This window comes from Phalacrocorax aristotelis, chromosome 3 (assembly GCF_949628215.1).
Source record: "Phalacrocorax aristotelis chromosome 3, bGulAri2.1, whole genome shotgun sequence".
Lineage (NCBI taxonomy): Eukaryota > Metazoa > Chordata > Aves > Suliformes > Phalacrocoracidae > Phalacrocorax > Phalacrocorax aristotelis.
This window is the reverse complement of record NC_134278.1, coordinates 75,818,956-75,832,254: the sequence shown is the minus strand read 5'-3', so window position 1 is coordinate 75,832,254 and position 13,299 is coordinate 75,818,956. Positions and strand designations below refer to the sequence as shown.

The 13,299-nt window shown below is 37.3% G+C and overlaps 1 protein-coding gene across 2 annotated transcripts in view; it reads left to right on the top strand.

Annotated features, from left to right (window-relative positions):
* Window positions 1-13,299, top strand: part of PRKN (parkin RBR E3 ubiquitin protein ligase) — a 783,437-nt gene that overhangs the window by 477,236 nt on the left and 292,902 nt on the right. For both annotated transcript variants that reach the window (XM_075088053.1, XM_075088052.1), the window contains exon 7: window positions 11,502-11,638. In XM_075088053.1, the coding sequence (XP_074944154.1) occupies window positions 11,502-11,638 (137 nt within the window). The remainder of the gene's footprint in view (window positions 1-11,501; window positions 11,639-13,299) is intronic.

Below are 13,299 nucleotides of genomic sequence, written 5' to 3'. Positions count from 1 at the left end.
ATGCTGTGTAGTTTTTTATTGCTGTGAAATTAGTCATTCCTTTGCAGACTGCAACCAAACAGATTTCTGTAGTATATTCAGAGAAGCAACACCAGATTCCTACCAGATTCAGTCATTGCTTTTGTGCTAATCAAAGTGTATGCTGTGTCCATCTGTATAGAAATGAGTGGGGCTGAGCACAATGCAGCAGTCTTTCTCTTGAAGAAAGCATAAATCCTTTGTATGAACTACTTTCAAAGACATGAAATGACACTGAAAGCAGGATGTATGACTTCAAACAATTTTGTACTCCTACTAGCTCTACTTGTTAATGTAATTTGCACAGCTGCATTTTCTATGTGCCCTCCATTTCTCATCACTAAATTTCAAGTCTCTCTTCATTATTACCAGAAAAGTTCAAGTCTTCATAAGACTAGAATTTGGCAGGACAGCCATATATATGTTAGAAAACAGTTGGATTAGAATTATTTAAAAATTAGTATCAAACATCCATTGCCGTTTCCTTTCTGAGTATTGTTACATGTAAACTTGATAATAGTGTGATTGAACAGTGTTTTATGTGAGCCATTATGAGTCATAACTTAGGATATAGAAGTTAATATCCCATAGAAGTGCTGCTGGTCCATTCTGTGAATTGAGCCTTATACCATGTGGCCTTTTAGATTTTTTTGAAAGAGAATGAAGAAGTGAGACTCCCTGATTGAAAAAACATCTTTTTCCTTAGCATCTCTAAGGGTTTTCTATCTGAACATAGTGCAGTGCAGAGAATTGAGGCAGGGAATCTGCATATTTGTGTTCCAGCTTTTTCCTTAACTTTATCTGCCAGAATCTACAGACTACAGTCTAGCTCTTGATTAATAACATCCTAAAAAAATGTTTATTTTTTACCATACACAATCTTAATCCCAGAAATTATTTCTACATAGCATCTAAATTAAAAACTAAAATCAGATAATGCCATTCCCCTATGTCCTGGTCATTTTTGAAAGAAAGTATGTACATGTCCTGTATCTTTTAAATAACACTAATTAAAAAAAAAAAAACAAAAACAAAACCCAAAACCTACGAGTGTGAAAACTTTAAATAAAACTTCCAAACTTTAAAATAAATTTTAAGGGTAAAAAATATAGCTTGGATTTTGGTTTTCATATATAATGCTTCAACTGATCTGAAAAAGTACAAGAGTTTGAATGCTTCACTTAAAAGCAAAAGGTAGGGAGCAATGAGTGATGTAATTTCAAAAGATCACTGGTAAATACCATTTTAAATAAGGTGGGGTTGCTATTTATTTCAGGTGCTGGTCTATAGTCTGAAACAGAGAAAATGCAGGAGCTTCAGAAATATTTCTTTTGGGAAATAATTTGTTATTTTGTCCTACATTTTGAATTAAGTGATGCTCACTTGTTTGTTTTGTCAATATGTTTTGAGAAATAGCGTATCTCTGTTCCCTGAACAAAAGAAGGAGCAGGAAGGATTTTGTCACAGAGTCTGAATGTATTCCTTGGACGCATTTTAGTGGTGTACAGATTCTTAGGGCTGAGCCAGATCTTAGCCCCTCTGTAAAATTATACTTTCTTTGCCATTTTAATGGAAGAAATCCACCATTTGTGATGAGAGACTTCTGTATATGGTTTGATCAGCCTGTGAATGGTCGGTCCATGAAGCTAAGTAATGATGTTATCCATGATGACTGCAAGACATCTCCTGGATATTATTTCATATGTTAAATTAGTTGATTGATTACATTAAAATTTTGGTTTGCTTGTTTTCCATTCTTTTTCCTTGTTCTTTTTATTCCTCCTTTTTCTTCTTTTAGCTAGACTGTAATCTGTCCCTTAGCTCATATGTAGTAAGTATGGCGTGTTGAGGGAGGTGTCAAAAGGAAATTGAAGGCAGAGGAAAACTTACTTTAGTAAATACCTGTTAATATTTCTGAGTTTATTTGTCTTAGCTTTTCTCAGAAATTACTAGGATACATACCAAGTCTCTACCTGTAACCTGTCATCTCTCCAGAGGCCAGGTTACTTCCTCTAACAGAGAGAGAGTGTAACAGAAGACTGAATATGAATAGTCTCTGTGGGAATGATCTATGTGTTCTGGGAAAGCTCTAGATAAGTATGAGAAGTCAAAACTATTTATTAGTGCTGACAATTATGGCTGTTATATCCTCTCCAAGAAAGTTACAGAGTTTGCTTGCTGCATCATTCTCTCTGAGCAAAAGCTCAAGGAGGACAAGGAGGAGGTAAGATGAAAATCCACACTCCTTTTCCTCCCCATTGTCAGTCCATGCAACTAGCTAAGCGTGAGGTGGGTGGGAAGTAAACTGCTTCATCAAAACAAGGGAAAGATGGGCAAAATTAAGTAACAGTGAGGGTTCCCAAAATATATGCCCTTTCATGCAGTCTTTCCACTCAGTGTCTTCGTATAAGCTCTGTGACATTTAATGAATAGTATATCACTATTTCATCAACTAAAAACCTGGTGTGCTTGAAGAACAGAGGAAGTGGCCGCCACAATGTTTTTTCTTGCAGTATGTCTTCTTTCAGAAGTCAGTCCGTGTTAGCATCACAAACAGTTTCCACAGAATTGTCAGAGATTATATTCTAAGGCAATATTGTGAATTCCCTTCCTTCCATTCCCATGATATTCAGTAAATTTAGAAGAGGGATAAATCTCACATGTGCCTATTTGTTATTGTCTTTCACTGTACTCCGTGCATCATTTGGGTATTAAGATCTGGAATTGAATGGTCCTATAGAAATGCAAAGTTATATGTGGATGAATGTCAGTCTTCCTAAGTGTTACATGGATTATTAGGTCAGGTAGACAAATGGGAGAAGATACTTCCTGAGTACTCCTGTACAAAGAGCAGTAGATTACCTGAGTCCTAACATATACTGTAATTCCTTGAAAGAACAGGCACACAGAGGACCAGCCAGCCACCAGGAAGGCAGTACAAAACTAATGAAAAATGTATGCTGAGATTAAAGAAGAAAGAGGCACATAAAATTATTTGAACTTCCAGAATCCTCTTTTGCCCTGAGTTTAATCTCTGTACATCTTCAGAATTTTCTGCATCTTTTTTATTGGCCCAATTACAAATCTGAATTGATGCTTCCCATACTTTATAATAATTTGTCTGGTTTTTACTATTTAATTTGTGTTGGTTTGGGTTTTTTTTCCTGTTTGGAAAGTTGATTCCATTTACTCTTCTATGTAATGGAAGTTGACATGTAGGGAAAAAGGTAGAGGAGGCAAATGAGGAAATTAAACTCAGAACTGTGTGTATGCTGGGCATTTAAATTCCACACTTGTTCTTGTGACCAGGGCCTTAACAAGATTTTTTTTAAAAAAATCACAATATTAATATCTTATGATAGTGGTGGTAAGCAGTATAGAGAAATGACATAAACAAACCATTCTCACTGCTAGTACAATTTTCTGGTGAGTGTTACAAACTATTTTCTTCGGAATACTAAGGGGAATTAACTGCTTTGTACACTTAAAATCTACCAAGTCAGAATGCATTCAATGAGACTTGCTAGCCCAAGGCTTGTTCTTCTTCCCTTTGAGTGGAGGTGCCAATGTACAAGGAGTTCTCAGATAACTCCACCTTGACGTATACGCTAAGGTATTTGCCTTGAGGAGGAAAGGGTAAAATATTATCTGTAAATTGTAATGATAGCGAGGAGTTGAAGAAAGTGGTTTTCTATAAAGAAATCACTTTATTATAACAATAACTTGAGGGTGTTTTTGTTTATAAGATAATAATCATATCTTTGGCTGAGAGTGAAGACTCATTTAATGGGAAGCACCCTCGAGTTATTGTTTGGATGAACATATAAATTGAATATTCATATTTGAAAAGAAAGATGAGAAAAAGCATAAAACATAATGTTAAGGTGGTAAAAGATAATTCTCTAGGACCAAATGCACTTAATGTATCACTTCTACCTCCTGCTCCATCTTACATCTTTCCTTCCTCTCCTCCTAACCCTCCCTTGCTACCTTACCTTGTTTTCCAGTCGTCTTTTCTTCTATACATTTGAACAGACACAATCTTAAAGTTCCTGCACCAGGGTGTATTTTCAAAACTGACTGGAAAGGAGTAACTGAAATTTGCACAGTGGAAACATGCTGTACCCAACAGTCCTAGTCCCTCCTGAAGTCCCAGGGAATGAAGAGGATAATGTGGCAGCATCCCTTAAGATGATATCCAATATTCCTTTCCACCTGCGTCTTTCCAGGGATTGCAGCATCCACAAGAAGGCAAATGAGGTCATGATTCTGTCTTGTCTTTCATGTTGGGAAACTTTTCTTCTATGTAATTCTATGTAATGACAACATAATTTTCACAGGATATCTTAAAAGGTTTGGTTTTGGGAATGGAGGTGTGAGTCCAAAAATAAGAAAACAGAAAAACTCGTAAGCTTTGGTATTAAGGGGAGGGTCCCAGAATAAAGCTTTTCCACCATAAATCTCTACTATTAAACTCTCTTAATTTCTAAAGCAGGGTGGCCACATGCACATTGCTGTCGCCCGTTGGACACAGCACATGGTAACCCCTGGACTATGCCTAGGAACTGTTTGGGGTTTGCTATTTGGCAAGCCTAAAACCATGCCAGGACCCATTCTAACAATTTAACATCATAGGCAGTTGCATTCTGGTGGCTTAAGAATATTTGCTGACAAAGTTAATTTTACCAGTACAGAGATAGGGAGTTAGACTAAATAAGGTTTAAATCCTTGGAAGAAATCAATTGGATCCTCAGCAACCAGTCAGGGCAATAAGAGGCCAGTAGGGTACAAAGGCATTTGTATTTTTTTTATGTATTAATCTTTAATTACTGAAGGATCACATGGTGCTTATCGTACAGTGCTTATTGTAAGCCCTTCCTCCTCTTATCACGGTATCCTATCATTCTCCCAACTTAATTGGTTACCTCACTGATTTTTTTTTTTTTGCTGAAAACTAACCCAGGCTGATTTCTGACTGTACATTTCTAGTCTGTCACAGTCAAGTATCTCTAATCAGAAAGTTAGGAGTCTGTGAAAGGGAGGCTCTTTGGGCAAAATGGAGCATGCCGCTGGTGTGCACAGCCTGCGATGTGCAGTTTTGCCTGTGCTGCTGAAGGCTAGGTGCTGCCTTGGGGGAGAGGAGAGTCTGCTGTGAGCCCGCTTAAATCCAGGAGAGGGTGAAAGAAGCATCTGCCACCCTTCAGTAGCAGAAGCTGAGGCTACAAGTGACATAGGGTCTAGGAGGTCATTGCATGCAAAAGAGCCAGCATGGAGGAATAGGTTCACAGTAAGCTGGTGCTCAGCAGCTATAAATGTTCTGAGTTAACTTTTAAGGAGACTGCTCTGCCATTCCTACTGTGTTCCTAATGATGATTATGGTCTTAATTCTGGTGTGCTACTGAGTGCAGTTGCAAACATGTTAAAAATCATAGCAAGCCTGATGCCAGGGCAGTCCTTGAGCTCCCAGGGGATTGCTGGGAGGAAAAGAGCAGATCAATATCCAAGGGTCCCTGGACTCTGAAGAACCACATCCATGCAAAGTCCTCCATGCTCTGTGAAAAGCAAAGACACTGCACACTTATACTGTCCCATTGGTTGTTCTCATATTCCCACTGTCAACCGGCATCAGGGCTTGGGTTAGGGCAGTTTATGAACTGCTTTCTTTGTTCGCGTTTGTTATCTTTTGCCTCCGTTACCAAGGTCTTTTCTTTTTCTCTCCAGTGGAGCACTAATGAGTTTTTAAAAGCACAGATGAAGGAAAAGGAGCAGCTTCTACTGATCTCCTTTCAAAGCATGACTGATTTATCAGTTATTTGCTGTACAGAGAAGCACTGTAGACAGCTAGTCTGATAGATTACAGGAAAAGTTTATTCTCCAGCCTAATCACTGTCCATTCCGTGATATCATAAGATTCAGCTGTTAGTGCCAAGGGTGGTTATTGTGTCTGAACACGGAGCTTAGACAAGGCATGTCTGAGCAGGCAAGCATACCACATATTTAATGCTGGGTACTCATACGAATGTACCAGTACATGTAACATAGAATAGCCTTGCCTGTGTCCTCGGGAGGCAGATGCTGTTGGCTGCCACAGCAATCACAGATTTTACAGGCAATAATGTGTGTCACTTCCACATCATGAAAAAGAACTTAACAGTTTTAACAGGAGCACTGCCGAAAGGAGCACTTGCCATCATGTGTGCTAATTTTAAGCATGCCTGTTCTTCCTTCTTATATTCTGGTTTATTACTGTCAGACTGTGCCTGGGTTCTGGCCTCTTGGTGCTGCTTTGCAATAGAAATAAGAAACATGAAAGCACATTTTAGAAGAAAACATGTAGCATAATAGAGGAGAAAGTAGGTCAGATTTCACTTGCCAATGCCCCTTTAAGTTAACAGCTGTGGGTCACAATACATTTTTATACAGAAGCACAGCCAGAAAATCTGGGCTCGCACAGCGATATCTCATGCTGTTCATAACCTTCACTTTTATGACCTTTGATGTGTTATGTGGCAAGTGATCAAAGACACAAAACCAAGTTTTTTTGGTTGTTTTAGTGGATTTAGTATGTCCATTTTCTGAGAATACTGTGTTAATATATATCGGTTTTTTTAATTGTCACATTGTGTGTAAAGATTTATTTTCATCCCTTAGGAAGGGGAAAGCAGGTATGAACGTGTGTTCCTAAAAGTCCATGAAAGATGGGTTCTTGACTGCAAAGTCATATCAATGAGATTTCTTTCTTAGTACTTTATTATTGTTTCTCTTCTCTTGTAAGGTCTTGATACACATTTCAAATGCCTACCCTTGGCTAAATATTTGGGGGCCTGAATTGTTACTTACAGGTTATCGGCAATTGCTAGGTCACTGTTTCTGTTTGTCTGTAGTAGCATATTGCTCATTAAAAGGCAGGATTTCTTGCTGTACTTTCCTCCAAATTGCCTCAGTTCTAAAACAGAAATCACCGTGGTGATTTTTCTATATTTTCTGGTTTTATGTTTTACATAAATAGTAGCATCTTTCTAATGGAATTTAATAATCTACTCTAACTGGAAGTACTTGGAATTATTTTCATGGTACGAAAACTATGCACTTAAAGCATCATAAACAGGCAATTCTTTCAATAGTTCTGAATAAGACTGGAATGTATGCGATAGACAGGAAAACCAGATGTGGCACCAGCTTTGCATGAATTAGAAGACTATACTCTTCCTACATACAGTTCTATGAGGAATCCATGTGATGGATGAATAATTTGGCTTACTTAGGCATTGTAATTTTGTCCTGCTACAAAAGTAGAGCCAAAACTGATTGAGTGCTGCTCAAGGACAGTATTTCTGTTTAATTACTTTGACTGTTTATAAAGTAGGAGAGTGCCTGTAGTGTCTATGTCACCAAAGTTTCTATTTTCCATAATTTCTTTTTTTCTTCACACATTTTATTCAGTGATTCATCTTTTCTTGGTGCTTATCGATCTAACCTGTAAGTTAACAAAGATTCATTTTGGAATGGCTTAGAGATCCATTTATAAATGAAATTATTTGATTACTTATATAGAAAGCTTTTTGAAGTACAGGAAGATTGCCAACATGGAAAAATGTATTAGAAATGCAGAAGTGTGTTATGATAAATACAGCACTCATAGGTGGGGTTAAAGGCTGTGATATAGCTGTGTGCATTCAGATTTAGTTACTGCACAAAAATGAATCCCAAATGGCTGTTTTTGCTTCACTGACTGTAATCCCAGCAAGGCAGCCTTATAGACATCTGCTAAGGTTTTTTATTAGTATTTGGTAAAGATTTTGAGATTGAGGTGAGAAAAATCCAACTGTCACCTAGAAATGACCTCGAGGGGGTTTCACAGATTTGTCCAACAAGTTTTTCACAGATTTCTACAGGCTTAGATATATTCCTTGCTCCAAAGTGCTTCAGGCAGTGGCTATTCACATTTTCTAAAAGATTATGGACTGATACATGTGGTGTGCTGTTTAACCTTTACTTAGTCAAGCTTCTCTTAAAATATGAAGGATACAGACCAAGCAAGGGACAAATTGCCCCACATTTTTCTTCACTAGGCATTGAAGGATATATCAGTTAATCCACTGTTATGTCTGCAAATAATTCCTTATGCTAAGTAGTCGCTCACATTCATAGCCATTGGAGTCATTATCAGAACATTAATAACTGTCATGAGATTTTGGGATATACTCGAACAATTTATTTCCCAGCGGGCTTCTTACCTAAACAAGATCAAGTCTTTGTATCTTTATTTAGCCAGTATACTGTTGTAGTCTATCTCAGAATTATCTGTGTCTTGCTGCTTCTCAGTTAAGAGAAGGAAGAATGAGTATACAGACCAGATAGTGCTTCTAACCATGCTGTTGTTGTGCCACACAGTTATCCGAGAGTAATAACATGAAGCAGAAACATTTAGGTTCTCCTTTCTTTTTCATTTAAGTAAATGCATGCTGATAAAATTCTAATGAAAAGGAATCAGAGCACAGGAGCGAGTGTCTTGTTATGGAAATTTTCTGTGATGCATTGTAATGTTGGATTTTCAGCTTTTAAAAGTGGTTACATTCCTAATTGGCGAACAAAAAGGACCAATTTATCCCTTGCTGCGAGAAACATTTTTCTTATATATTATTCTCATGAAGCCTCTAATTCAGCCAAACACATTATGTAAATGGAACCTTCAAAATACCTTCTAAAATATACGTCAGATTTACATTACTAGACTGTTACATTAGCTTGAGCACTTGTTACATTATATGGCAATTTTTTTTACTTTCATAATACTTCTTTCTAAAATAAATTGTGTTTGGTTCAAGCAAGGCTTCTATTAATAACCCTTGGGGTTATCCTAAATGAGTATTTGCTAGCTTCACCTGGGCATTATGAACATAATCTCTATATCTTCATCTTTACTGATTTCAAGAGCACAACTTTTATATCTCTTTTAAACTAGAAGTGCTTTCTTTTGATACAAAATCTGCAAATGTTGGAATGCAGTGACTGTTCCAATGCCAAATAAATTTGGATAAATCTGCACTGCGTACAGATTGAGTTTCTCAAGGCCTTATGACACAGATACTGTGGGCTGCAGAATTAGCGGACAGTGTAATATCTGTGAAAGCTAAGCTTGTGTTTTGTGACGCAGTCAGAATCCAGACTTACATCTAGTTTGCATGCATTGCTTGCGAGTCTGACAGCATTAGGAGAGAGCACATTTTAACATTAATGTTATTGCTAAAGATGCAGTTTAAATGTGTATGTATATGACGGTGCCTCTTCTCTAGAATATAGTCTGATTTCAAACAGTTGTAATATATTAAGGAGCAAAATTGATTATCACAAAATAATTTGCATTAGTAAATGATTGTAGTAGTTCATTTGCATAATGATGTGCTGTTAGTCTTGGTTTCATTCAAGTTTAGGTGGAAGTGTTAATAATGCCATTTTCATTTCTGGCCTGGGTTTTTTAAGATTCTCAGCTTTTGATGGCTTTCTAATGTGGATCTCTTCTCCTCACACATAAGATATATTTTGTCTTTGAAATGAAGGTCAGAGAGGTGTCAATTTAGATCCAGAGAGCTTCCTGTGAAACTAAAACCATACTCAGATACTGAAGCAATAAAAATGAGCAATTAAGCCTAGAAGAGGGTCCATTAAAGCTATAGACAAATTTGAATATATCTGCTTTTCAGGAAGAAATCTTTGGGGTGTTTTTTTAAGGTTACATTTGACTGGTGAGCTATGGGGACTTTTGCACCATAGGGACAAGATAACTGCTCCTCCAGCTCTCTGTAATGATTTTGGGACAATCCAGAGCTAAAACGATACAGATGGGCTTCTCATTTTGCCTTACAGGTCTCTTTATAAAATTATTATTTGTTACATTCAAAACAGCAAGTGGGCAACTAATAAGGATTAGTAATGGGGAGGTTTATTTAATTCAGTTTTTAAGCTGCTTTATTCAACAAAATCCTTAAAACACAGAGATTATGTTTTTGGAGATACCAACACACTGCCATGAATTCTATAGTATGTGCAACTCTAAAGCATATTTTCATTGAAGATTAAATGTTTATATACAGTATGTGAAATTATTATTGATTACATTTTGCAGTTGTATTCCCACACTGAGGACTTGGTGATTTACTGTTCCAGTGGGTTTTCAAAGCATCGTCTAGCAGGATTTATAGAAGCTATAGCAGTACTGCTAACTCTAATGATTTTGTTGCAAGTCCTGCTGTATTTGATGTTGTATTTTAATACCTGTCTCCTAGAGTACAGTGGATATGTGAGAATGCCTCCTTTTATTTTTTAAAAGAATTCGCTTTTTCCTATTACGTAATAATATAGTATTATTATAATAATATATAAAAATTTAACATTTCACCCATTTCTACCTGTGTTTGCCCACAGACAAATAAAAGGAGTAAAGTAGTTCAGCATTTGAATGGGATTCTCACTGTCCTTTTCAGCTTTACACATTTCTCTTTATTTTTCCAGTTTTGATACCTGAGGTTGGTAATAGTCCTCAAGGAGAAGAGATAAGCAAGCAGTATTGTATAACACAGCTCACTTAACTTTATCAAAGGGGTCATAGTCATTATTTTGGAATTGACAGTTAAGGTATGTCCATTGGGAGGTTGTGGAATTTAACTTACATTATAGCAAACCCTTTAGATTTATCACTGTGTTCCTGCAGTGAAAACACATTTCAAGTATATATAATATTTTCTGTAATACTCATGTTTTCTTTATCTCCAGCCTACTCGTCCTGAGCAGGACTTTGGGAGCCACTGTCCTCCATGCTGTGGCCACTGCTGAAGGGTTTCTAAGGCCAGCTCAGGAGTAAAACTGTTTGTCCCCACTTATTCCAAGTGTTTCCTCTCTGCATCTCCACAAGCAGCATCCTGTCAAGCTTGGGATACCCCTATTTAGTTGTCTCCATGTAGGTGTCTTGTTCGCAAATTTAATCCCATACCCCTGACTGGAAGCTGAATTATTTTGCTCATTATTACTAAGGGAATGCCCTCTTTGTAGAGTTTCAATGGATGCCTTGAGAGGCTGAAGACACAGAGTGGTCTCCACAAAGTCCTATTTAGCTTTCCTAGCTGGTCACATTTCTATTTAATCCTACATCCCACCATCTGATGTTTTGCCAGGTATGATCTTACCTCACCTTATGCAAAGGATTCCTGTTACTAAAGCACTCTTCTTGATTTAGGTTCCAGTTTTCAGTAAAGTTTCAGCTTTCAGTAAAAACTTGTTTCCTTTTCCTCGCGTCTCATTCATGTTAGGAACCATCTCTTCTTAAAATTGCTGCAATATGTCATGCTAAATTCTGAGTTTATGTACATAATAATCTTGTATTACTATTAATGAAAAATTATTATACAATTAGAAGTTTGAAGCAAAGCTTTTTGTGGAGTTTGGCCCAGTCCTTCCTCATGATTTTCACTGCTTTGTTTTAACAGGAGTCCTGTGCTTGTGTTCCAGTGTGTGCATCGCCATGTCATTTGCCTAGACTGTTTCCATTTGTACTGTGTGACTATGCTGAATGACCGTCAGTTCATCCATGACCCGGAGCTTGGCTATTCCCTCCCTTGCGTAGGTATGTTATAGCTGGTTCCTTTTTAAAAACTTATGTGATTTCTATTTCAGAGCAGGATTTTTTAATCACCTATTAGATTTGAGTATACCTGTGGAATTACACTGACTTCAGAGGAGTTGTTTCGTTTCACGGAGAAAATATTTGCATTTTGAAGTGGTTCTTGCTGAGCATGTGAACTGGAGAATTAACTGGATTCCAAAGGGCATTTCTTTTAAAAGCACATGCATACTTTCTTCACATTAGTATTTTATAATCATGAAGTGCTAGCAGATGACAGCATTATGCTCTGGTTAAAAAAAAAAATAAACAACAACAAAAAACCACCCACACCTTGACCTCCACATTTCTTCTTTTAAATTAAGTAAATTGTTAACTTTCTTGGCCTGTCTCCAAGTACTAATAGAAAAAAGGACTGCAACAGAAATTTCAGATAACCTTCTTGTTGACACATTTGTCACCTCATTTGAATGAAATGCAGATCATCCTGAGAAGATGGTAGATTTTCTGTTTTACCTGAGTGGGAAACAAGGTTTGACTTAACTAAGATGCGTTTTGAGAATTGATTCAATTATACTGGCACATGGACTGCAAAATGCTCAAAAATTTTGCTGTGAAGAAATATATTAAGACTTATTTTTCCTGTAGCTAAATTTGCATATCTGCATATATGTTTGTTACCAGTGCTGCACAGTGGTATGAGAATCATGAGAATGCATAATAGAAGCTGCATAGAAGGTGGGTTTGCCTGGTTACCTGAACGGCTGACAAATAAGTTTCAAGTCACTAGATGGGAGAAAAATAGAAAAATTGACAACATTTCTTAGGAGAGTGCCAATTTACTTAATGTGAGGACATGCCTTGAGGATATTGAAAGTACCGTAGTAATAACCATTCAAAATTTTTATTTTTAATTGCTTCAGGAGCAATCTGGCAATGGTCATCAGTTCACATGTCAACAGAATTACTGTTTATGTGCTGTTTTGCCAGGTCTCATTTTGCTTTCCCCCTAACAGTTTGCTCTGCTACTGCATCTACACACTGATGTCATACTGCTCAAAACACTTTTTAATATTGTGTAAGAAAACTTGTCACGAGGAACTTAACAGAAACTTTATACCCAGTGATCTTTCCTTGACTTTGATATTACTGTAATACTGTGTGGTCAGTCATACTCTTAGCCTCCCTGCTTGCTTCTCCAAATGTTCCAACATCCATTTTCTGCTCCCACACAAATTAATCGGCTACTTGAGATGTACACATCCTTTCCCCCACCTCATTTATCAGTTCTCTTCCTTGTTCTCCTGTTAGCTCCTTAGGTTAATCAGTTATCCCAGTGGTACAGCAGGCAACTCATCTTTCTCCTCTCCTGTGGGCCTCCTTGCAGTCATGGCTACTGTCACAGAGCTTCCTCCAGTTCAGGCTGTTACGTTAAACTAATGGTCCTTCCACCTCTTCCGTCTGTAAACCCATTGCTAGTCATGCTGCACAAAACTTGTATTAGGATTTTTCCATGTACGTTGCAACTCTAGTTGTTCAGTTCAGAAATTTTTTGTCTTTTTTTCTCAGAGAGGAGGCTAAAAAGTTTGCAGTTTTTTACCCCTGGCTGGCAGTAGCAAGCCAGTCTTTTTCTCTCTTCTATGTATTGAAGTTGAACACTATGG